The 9764-nt window shown below is 69.2% G+C and overlaps 1 protein-coding gene across 1 annotated transcript; it reads right to left on the bottom strand.

Moving 5' to 3' along the window:
- Window positions 1–1053: 1053 nt before the first annotated feature.
- Window positions 1054–7829, bottom strand: MEF2B (myocyte enhancer factor 2B). The gene is made up of 8 exons (XM_019513602.1): window positions 7410–7829; window positions 6181–6384; window positions 5851–5979; window positions 5521–5701; window positions 3554–3699; window positions 3072–3183; window positions 2785–2893; window positions 1054–1937 (listed from the first exon to the last, which is right to left on the bottom strand). Exons 1-8 carry the CDS (start codon window positions 7461–7463, stop codon window positions 1625–1627), a joined length of 1248 nt encoding a protein of 415 aa, XP_019369147.1. The 5' UTR covers window positions 7464–7829; the 3' UTR covers window positions 1054–1624.
- Window positions 7830–9764: the final 1935 nt, after the last annotated feature.

Raw genomic sequence — 9764 nt, 5'->3', positions numbered from 1 at the left:
CCCCAGCGCCTGAGGCTGCAGCCCTTTGCAACAGCCCGCAGACCCCTTGCGAACAGGGTCAAAGCAGCCGGGGCAGGAGGAGGCTGGGGGTCGGGACGCCTGGGCTCCAGGCCCAGCTCCAAGAGGGGAGGGGGGTGCAAGCAGCCAGCGCAGGAAGGGCTGGGCGCCCAGGCCCCCGGCTTCCCTCCCATCCCCGCCCTTGCTTTAGTGGGTAAACTCACCGTGCTGCTCCCGGGGCCCGCGCTGGCCCAGCTGCCTGGCCCTGTAGGCAGGGCGCCCGCCAGGTCTCAGTCACCAAGGACCAGGGACTCCCCAGCCTCACCGGGCCCTGTGGAGAGGCATCCCCGGCTCTCTGCAGCCTGAGCCTGCCCCAGGCTGGGAACAGGGGACACGAGGCCTGGGTCACCCTCACCCTGGGGACATTGCTCCCAGCTCATTGCTCAATGCCCCAGGCAGCACCCGCTGCTCCCCTACCTGATGGGGCTGCACCGCGGACAGGAGCACCCACAAGCGACAGCCGCAAGGCTCAGCGGAGACCCCATCTCACACCCCCCAGGCAGAGCCCGGCCTGCCCACACTGGAGCCGATCCGGGTGGGTGGCGAGAGGGTGGCAACACACATACACACCTGCCCTCCATCATGGTGCCCAGCATCTTTTTCCTCCCTTCCTTGCCCCTGGAGCACCCTGTCTGCCCCCTGCCCTGGGCCCCAAGCGAAGATGCTCTCTAGGACGGCAGCTCCCCCATGTGCCCTTATTGAACGGGGAGGGTGCTGCCTGGGAACTGCCCGTGCCCTGCTCCTACCCCGTGGCACATGAGAGCTCCCCAGAGGGCCAGGATGGCAGCAGTGACCTGTCCACCAGCGGCAGCAAGAGTAGGTTGGCCGCCTGCTGTGGAAAGCCTCTGCCGGGCCCTGGGCTCCGAGAAGAGCCACTGCTCGCATCCCTCCCACCCTAGCACGGCTCAGCCTCTGGGACCCAGTGCAGCTCTGCCAGGGATGGGCTCTGGGGGCAGCGACCCATGCTGCAAAAAAAAGGGGCACGGGGGAGGGGGCTGGATGCACCAGGATTTTATTGGTCGAACCCATGGATGGAGCATAATAAATAGAAAAGGATCCCAGGCAGCACCTGAACACTGTGAACCCCGCGCCGGCCTGGCCTGGGGCTGGGCCTGCTCCTGTCTGCAGGGCACGCAGCTGGGGCGGCACACCAGCATCCTGACCACGGCCCAGGCTGTGGCTGTGGCTGGGCGAGCGGGCCGAGGCCTGGCCATGCAGCTGCCGCCCCGGCACGGAGGCAGGAGGGGGGAAGACGTCACTGCGGGCTTGGCTGGCGTGGGCAGCGGAGAGGGTAAAAAGCCAGACGGGCGCCCCTCCCTGGCAGGGAGCCCAGCCCCGCTCCAGGGAACGGCCCCGTTCTCCACACCACGGGCGCGGGGAACAGAGAGCAAGGGGGCCGGGGGCGGTTCAGGGAGAGGCAGAGGGGCCCACGGGCATGCACAGGGCAGGGTGCTGGGAGAGGCTTCCCACAGGCACCCCCAGCTCCTTGGGGCGCGAGGACTTGCCCCCGAGCGGTGCCCGTGTGTGCCCTGCTGCCCGCCTGGGGCAGCCCCCGCCGGCCCACCCGCTATCTCTGCCACATGTCCGTCACTTGCAGGCGCCGCATGGGGATGCCGCCGCGCTGCTCCTCCGCCAGGGGCCGGGGCAGGACGAGAGAGTAGGGGTACCCCTTGCCGTACTCCTCCCGCGGGTGGAGGTCCCCAGGCCCCCGGGGGCCATCGCCGAGGGGGGCCAGGCCGCTTGCGGGGGGCTGCGGGGTGGCCGAGCTGCAGCTCACCACCGGGGAGACCCGTTCGGACTTGATGTTGATGGGTTGCTGCTGGGGAGAAGAGCTGGGGACTGGGGCCGCCTCGTCGGTGGGGAGGATCCTGCCGGGGGTCCTGGGGATGGAAAGAAGGCGGCGTGAGCCACGCGGGGGATGCCAAGACCCTCGGCACAGGGCTGAGACCCGGGCTCCCGGGGGGTGATGGAGGAGGCTGGATGCGTTGCCCTGAACACACCCAATTTTAAACCGGCTCGGCAAGCAGCCCGCAGCCCTGGGACAAGGCACCGGGCACGTTCCCAGGTTCCCAGGAGCAGGTCTTGCCGGGAAGCCAGGGGCACGGCCCTGGGCTTCCCCCTGCTATGGAGGAGGGGGCGTGCAAGGCCAGTGGCCTGTGCTGGCCCCCCGAGCGCTGGGCCTGCGCTGCTGGCAAAGGGGCTGGGTTTGGAGGCGCTCCGTTCCCACGCATCGAGGCCGAGGGGAGCCCTGTGCTTCGTGTCCAAGCATCGCGCAGCACAGCACGGTGACCGAGGCCCGGGCCGGGGGACCCGCTCTTTGCCGTGGCCGCTGGACCCGTGGCGGGAGACCCCTGGTCGCTCCATCCCAGGGGCAGCTCCCGCCACCAGGTGGAGCCAGGACCTCTGCGGAGGAGGCTTCGCTCCAGGCCTGGCATCTCCGGGGCGGGGGGCAGGCGGGGCTGGTCCCTTCCAAGCAGGCGTGAGGGCCTGGGTGTCCCCCGCTCCCTGCGGCAGCCCCGCGCCAGGGTCCGTGCCTGCGCTGCTGGAGGGGGCCGGGGAGCTTGGAGGGGGGGTGCAGCTCAGGCTCAGGGACCCGCAGGGCTTGGGGCTCTGGCTGGCAGGTCCCAGGTCCGCCCCGTCTGGAAGGGGGCAGAGCAAGGGGGAGCGCTCCAGGGCCAAGGATCCCGACTTGGCTCCAACAGCAGACAGCCCCGGCGCGGCTCTTACCCCAGCGGCGGGTGGGCGGGGGCTGCCATGTCCCGGTGGTGCTGCCAGGAGGCGATGGCGTTGGGCTGGAGGAAGCCGGGGTGCACGGAGGCCTCCCCGGAGCCGTACTCTGCCAACGAGAGAGCGACAGGCTGGTCAGGGGAGGCGGGCGGGGGGCTGACGGGCGCGGGGCCCCAGCACCATGGAGCAGGCAAAGCCCCTGCGAGGTGGGGAGCGGCCCCTGTGCCTCCCCTGGCGGGATGGGAGGGCTGATTTGACCGGGACGCCCAACACGGGACAGAGCTTACCTGCCTGGCCCGAGGTGAGGAAGGGGAAGGCCCCGAGCCCTTGGCCTGCCATGCTGGCGTTGCCCGCGGGGATCACCGGGCTCATGCTCTGCAGCCCGGGGTAGAGCGAGCGCTGCCGAGAAACACAAGCCTGCTCCAGTCGGGTGCCCCAGGACTGCGGCTCCTCCGCCCCACTCCTTCCCCCCCGGCCCCCAACGTACCCATGCACACGCAACTGGGCAGGGACACGTGGCTGCGTGCGTGCAGGCATGCATGCTGGCAGAGGGTCACACATGGGTACTTGGTGACGCGTGTGCATAGGACACATGCCTGCACCGATGAACACGTGTGGCACAAGGTCTCCCCCCTCAATCCTTCCCAGCCCATGGCCCCCGAGGCCACCCCAGCCCCACGTCTCCATGGGTGAGCTGCGGCACCGGGAGAAGCCAGTTCCCACATGCCAGCTCTCCAGGGCCCCCGGCCAGGCCGTGCCCAGCACTCACCGCTGCTGTCAGGTTGCTCCTGGCACTGGACAAGCTGGTGTGGACGTCAGCCCTGCGGCCTTCCGCCCCGAGATAGAGCGGGGGAGAGGTCCGGGTGGCCAGGGCACGGTTCAGGTTCCCGTGGGAGAAGAGCGGGTAGCTGATGCCTGAGCAGAGAAGGGAACAGGCAAGGGTCGCTGCAGCTGGGAAGCACCGGGCGGGCTGGGGAAGGGTCCCCGGTGCCGTGGCTGCCCTGGTTTGGGGTGCAGGGCAGGAGTTGGGAGGCTTAAATGCCCCAGTGGGTGCCGGGGACCCAGGTGAAGCCCACATCTGGGGCTCCTTTGCCAGGAATTGGGGGAGACTCCGGCCCTCTGGGGAGGACGGGGAGGGGGCCTGGAGCTGCCCACAGGCTGCTGGCGGTGAGCAGCGAGCGGCCCCGTGCAGCACGCAAGGGCGCGCGGCGGAAATCTCCCCCGCTCCGGCGCCTGCAAACCCACTTCCTCTGCGAGGCGGCCCCGGGGCTCGTCCGAGCAGCACAGCCTCGCACCTGGGCTGCGGCCGGGGCCAGCGGAAGCCATTTGCTAACAGCCCCCGTGGCTGGGCCAGCCCGGGACTCGCGGGCCAGCCCCACGCGCACCCGGGCAAGGCAGGAAGCAGGGTGCCCCTTCCCCACATCCCCCAGCCCGGCCTGGCTCCAGCAGCGCTGCTGCACGCTGCACGGGAGACCTCCAGCAGCTGCTGGCATCCCTCCCTGCGCGCGGCTTGCAGGGGCCGATGGGGGGGGCGGTGGGAGCCCGGCAGGCGGTGCAAGCTGACAGCCCCCCCTTCGTTTGCTGCTTGGAGGAGGGGAAATGAGGCACCGTGGGGGCAGATACAGTGCAGCCCAGCAGAAAGAGGGCTGATGGGGGGCAAGGGGGGGGGCTCCTGGCCCCTGCCCAGGCCCCAGGTCTCTCTTGGCTGCCTGGGGGCTCTGTCTGAAGGGCCTGGGTGGCCCAAGGATGAGCATCTGCTCCCCTGCACCCCACCCGCAGAGAGTGCGGGCCGGCTGGGCCGGGGGGCAGCGGGAGAAGGGCGGCCCGAGCACCTGCCCCGCTGCAGACAGGGGAGCCGAGCTCTGTCCCAGCACTGATTACCCAGGGCCTTCCGGTGCGGGGGCGAGCACCAGGCCCTGCACAGACGGCGTGGGCGCTGCCCCCCGCGCCCCATCTCCGGCACCGCGCGGCCGCAGCGAAGCCACATGCTCCCCTGGCCCCCTCGTCACCTCCCGCCCGCGCCCCCGGGGAGTTTCCACTGGTCAGCCCCAGTCACTTTTTCCAGCTGACGGGTGCTTTCAAGCCAGGCTGCACTCAGCAGCGTTGAGATTTCCACCGCCTCCCACTGCTCCCAGGCCGGCCTCGCTGCAGGCCCGAATGAGGCCCGGCGGCAGCGGGACCCCTGCCTCCCCCCTCCCTGCAGGGCGCTGGAGCACCACCCATGCCAGCAAAGCGGGGCAGGCATGCACACGCGTGGGGAGCGTGCACCGATGGGCGTGTGTGCCCGTGCGCACAGCCGCAGAAGCTTTGACTCAGCACGGCGCCGGAAGCAGCTGTGGGGAGCCAGGAGGAGACACCTGTTGCCTGCCCCCCCGGCCATGCATGCCCAGACACAGCAGCAGCGAGTGCTTTGCACGCCCGCAGCCGCTGCCCCCCACCCCGGCGCCAAATCACAGCAGTGCCGGGGGGGGGGGGGTGGCCTGTCCCCCCCGCGGGTCCCTGCCCTGCCCTGCCCTGTCTGCTGGGACGCTGAGGAAGTGCCAAGGGCTGGGAAGCCACCAGAGTCCCACTCCGATGCTCCCACAGCCCCCTGCCTCGGGGCACCGTTCCCTCCCCTTGCACCCGGGGGCACGTCGGTGGGGTTTTTGCTTCATCAGAACAAAACCCGTCCTGGTTGGAGGGGAAACTGAGGCACAGAGGAGAGGGGCCAGGGTTGCATGGCGACTCATCACGCACCTGGCGGGAGAGGCCCTGGGGACCGCACCGAGGGCGGGCTGTGCTTCGGGACGGCCGGCTTGAACGTGGGCGGGCGGCTCTGGTGCTGCGGCGACCTGCTGGTGCTGCTGAGGCCCCCGTCGCTCCCGGAGGGCGGCGTGCCGGCATAGGCGGCTTCGTGGCTGGGCAGGGAGGACGGCAGCTGCAGGGGGACAGCGGGGTCACGGCAGGACTCGGGGGTGCCCGTGCCATGCCCACACACCGTGGGCACGACCCCGCCAGGGGCCCGAACCCCCTGTGGCTCTGACCCCTGGGGTACAAGGCCGGGGCAGGGGGGAGCCGGCTACTCACGTAGAGCCGTGGCCGTGCCATCGTCAGGTCCACGCCCTCGTCCAGCTTGCGAAGCTTCTCCATGGAGTCCAGCCCGTCGTCCAGCTCCAGGTCCTGGCTCTCCAGCCCCAGCCCCTTCCGCTTCAGCGTCTGGCGGGGAAGGCGGCAATGAGCCACTGGGACCCGCGCGGCAGGCACCCAGCCCCTGCCCGGCTCCATCCGCACCGGGGCTCGGGCGGGCACCCCGCTTCCAGCCCGAGCCCCTGCAAACTCGTGTCCCACAGGGCTCAGCTTGGCGCCGGGGCGCCCACTGCTGCCCGCCCGGGCCCGGGCCCGGCCCTGCGCAGGTACCTCGAGGATGTCGGAGTTGGTGCGGCTCTCGTGGGGCTCGCTGTACTCCGTGTACTTGAGCAGCACCTTGTCCATGTCGGTGCTGGCGTACTGGAAGAGGCGGTTGGTGCTGTTGAAGATGATGAGGGCGATCTCGCAGTCGCACAGCACGCTCAGCTCGTAGGCCTTCTTCATCAGCCCAAATTTCCGCTTGGTGAAGGTCACCTGGGGCAGGGCACAGCGCGCTCGGCAGGTGCTCCAATGGCCCGGACACCCCAGGCCACCAGCTTTGCCCCCAGGCTGGGGCTGGGATGCCCCACATGTGTCTGGCCTGCCCAGTGGTGCCAGGGCAGCCGTCGGGAGAGGGCCTGGTGGTGACCGACGCTCACAGGGGCACTCGCCCGGGGCAAGGGGGACAAGGAGCCTGCGGCTGTGCCCTCTCCATTACCCCCCGGCATATTCACCCAGGAGCTGCCACCTCCTGGACACCCTGCTCCCTGCTTGAGGGCCCAACCCCAGTGCCCTGCGCCCACAATGACAGCCAGGTGCCAGGGCTTGGCTTCCTCCGGTCAGAGACTCCTGGGCTCCTCCCGGCCTGCACCCAGGACAGATGCACCCCCCCAGCACGAGACATGGCCTGTAAAGCCCGGGTGCAGGGGCCCGTCCTCGCGCCACTTCACCGCGAGGACTAAATTAGTGCCTCCTGCAGCCTGCAGCTCCTCAGCTCCGGTATAAATATCCTCTGCCCCCAGGCGCATTAGGTAGATAAGAAAGCTCCCCAGGCACGGCTCTGCGCTCACAGCAGGTGGCATGGTGCCCGCTGCTGTGAGCTGCCAGGCATTGCATGGCTGGCTGGTCCCTGCCAGGGACCTTGGAGAGGAGGAAACACAGCACCGTCGGCCATGCACACGCCATGTGCTCATCAGGGCAGGCCAGGACCCCACGGGGCAAAGACTGGAGGTGCTGGGCTGGGCCAGCTTGGCTCCAGGCACTGACCGCAGCTACCAGAGCCCCTGTCACCCTGGTCCTGCCCCAGGGCAGGGGGGATGGAGGCAGCTCTGGGTGCAGGGCAGGGAGCAGGAGCTGCCAGCCTTGCCTTGGGGCACAGCAGGCCTTTGCAGGGGTTGGGGGGATGCCTGTTGGGGGCTGGCCACCCCGCGCCTGCCCCTGCTGAATCCCAAATGCCCTGGTCCCGATGCACGGCACACTGCCCCCAGACCAGCTCCCGGGAGGCTGCGGCTCTCGCTCACCTGCCGGTTGCGCTGGTCCAAGATGCGGCTGATCTGTATTTTCTTCCGCCCCATTGCTCACGCCTGGAAGAGAGGGAGACGCAGCCCTTGAGCCGTCGGCAGGGCGAGGTGCGAGGGAGGGGACGGCCTTGAGGAGGCCTCGGACCAGAGTGCGGCCCAACCGCCTGCGACGCAGCCCGTGGGTTTAGCATGGAGCCTCGGGGGCCGGCTCCGCGGCCTCCTCTCCGTCACCCGCGGGGCCGGCCTGCACCTCCTGCGTCACGGCAGCTGGCCCAGAACGGCCATTTCCGGGGGCAGTTTCATTTTCGGTGCAATGTTTCAGTTTCTCAGCAAAAAAACAGAAACCAAGCCTGGCACCGCGGCCACAGACTCCCGGCACGGCCTGGCCTGGCCAGGGCTGGCGCTCGCCTGGGAAAGGCTTGCGGAGAACACAAAAGACCCGGTTCCTTTTGCCGACCTCACCCCGTCTCCCGGTCCCCCGCGGCTCCGACCTCCAGGGCTCCCCCCTGCCAGCGCCCTTCGGCGCCCAGCAGGTTTGGGCACCTGCATTCCCAGGGCCACAGATGGGACCGCAGACCTCTCCTCTTGTGCCAAAAGGACAGCAGGCCTCGCCTGCCCGATCGCCGGCCCGCCGCAGGGTCCCTCACCGAGCCGGCGTGCCGAGCAGAGCCGGCCGGGCTTCCCTCTGCAAGGCCCAGGGAGGCTGGGAGGTTTCAGGCTTTATATTTTTTTTCTCTCTCTCTCTCCCTTTTTCAATCCTTTTTTAAGCTACTTTTTTTTTTTCTCGCGCAGACTCGCGCTGACCTCAGACACGGCTGGGTCAGGAAGTGGCTGCCTGAGAAGGGAGTGAAATGAAAACCACCCACGTCTCTCTTGCCATCTGTATGTGCGTGACAGTGGCGCGGGCAGGAGAGACCCCGAATTTCCCTGCTGCCCCGAGCCCGTGGGAGGGGCTCTCTTTCCCCTGCCGCCCAGCCCATCTCAGCCCCCCACACCCGGGACTTGGTCTTCCCTCGCCCATGCCTGCTCCCGCTGGGACAGAGATGGTGCATTCACACGAGAGCTTGACCCTGACGGGGACCGGACCCCACAGTTGCGGCCCCATGGGGTTCAGCGCTGGTGGGGACACAACTGTGCTGGCAGCCTTTTTGCCGAAGCTCGACCGATGGCGGTCGGAGATGGCCAGTCTCAACCTCTCGGGTCAGGGCTTTCTCATGGGACCCAGCCCAAGCAAGGCTTCTCACAGCAGCTTTGAGCAGGGTCTCGTCGGGGCCCAGCACGTCCTCCTGGGCTCAGCCCCCCCTGCCACGCGGGGTGCAGGAGGACACCGAGGGGGCCCAGGGGCCAGATTCCTCTCTCTGGGCCCGGCCAAGCCTCCCTCCTCATCTGGAGTCCGGCCCCGCTGGCGCCATCCCAAGCCCCCTCAGCCGGGCCGCGGATCTGGGAAGCTGGCACGGCCGGGAGCTCTCTCAGGACACTCTCTGGCCTGCGGTCCCCGGGGACCTGCCGCGGCCCTGGCTTCCGCTCCCAGATGCCCTGCGAGAGCCCGCCGTGCCCCTCCCCACACCAAGGCTGCCCTGTGCCCATGCAGTGCCCTTTCTCGTCCCGCTCCTCCCTCTGCAGCCTTCGCCATCTCCCTTGGCAGCTAAATTTAGTCGATCCAAACTAATTTTAAGTGATGGAAGGAAATTCTGCTTGGGTTCCCACGGCCCCCGGCCCCGGCCTGTTGTCGGCCCACGCACGACGCGAAGGTGTGCCCAGGGGACGGGCGTGCCCCGCGCTCCGATGGGAAGGGACTTGCCGGAAAGAAGCCATCGGTCCCTGGGGAGCCCTCCCCGAGGTTTTCCCAACGCACCGTGCCTGCTGGCCAAGGGCCCGGTCTGCCTCTCCCTGGCTGGCAGGGGCACTAGTGCAAAGCAGGCGTGCAAGGCAGTCAACAGAGATGGGCGGGTGGCCGGGAGCTGGGTGGTGGGCATTCAGGGCTGGGTCAGAGGGCAGATCTTCCCTGTTTGGGAGCTTCAAGGGTCCGGGGGCAGGGTGTGCGCCCAGCCCCAAGCAGAGCCAGGCAGGCTGCAGCCTTGGTCACGGCAGGGCTGGGCTCAGCTCAGTGCCAGGCTTTGCCCCAGGGCAACCCCACTGGTGCAGCACATCCCTGCAAGGACGGGGCCTCGGCCTCGGCCTCGGCCTCGTGCACATTCATCCTGGGGCAGGCGGAGGCAGGGCCTGGGCAGCAGCCCAAGCCCCTTCCTTGGCCAGACAGAGCCCCTGCGTGGATGCCGAGCTCCTGGGCAGAGCATGCAAGCCCAGCTGTGCCCAGTGCTGCCTGAAACAGGCTGCGGGCCCAAGGCACCGTGC

Source organism: Gavialis gangeticus, unplaced genomic scaffold (genome assembly GCF_001723915.1).
Source record: "Gavialis gangeticus isolate Ggan-Ray unplaced genomic scaffold, GavGan_comp1, whole genome shotgun sequence".
Taxonomy (NCBI): Eukaryota; Metazoa; Chordata; order Crocodylia; family Gavialidae; genus Gavialis; species Gavialis gangeticus.
Note: the sequence above shows the minus strand (reverse complement) of the source record. Positions and strands in the feature narration are given on the sequence as shown.

What these genes read in the sequence shown, in the direction of transcription:
- MEF2B (XM_019513602.1), bottom strand. Translation starts at nt 7,463, where the DNA reads ATGGGGCGGAAGAAAATACAGATCAGCCGCATCTTGGACCAGCGCAAC. An exon ending in CCAACTCCGACATCCTCGAG is followed by an intron (nt 5,980 to 6,180) that starts GTACCTGCGCAG and finishes CTTCCCCGCCAG; the next exon opens with ACGCTGAAGCGGAAGGGGCT. An exon ending in CCCAGGGCCTCTCCCGCCAG is followed by an intron (nt 3,700 to 5,520) that starts GTGCGTGATGAG and finishes TTCTCTGCTCAG; the next exon opens with GCATCAGCTACCCGCTCTTC.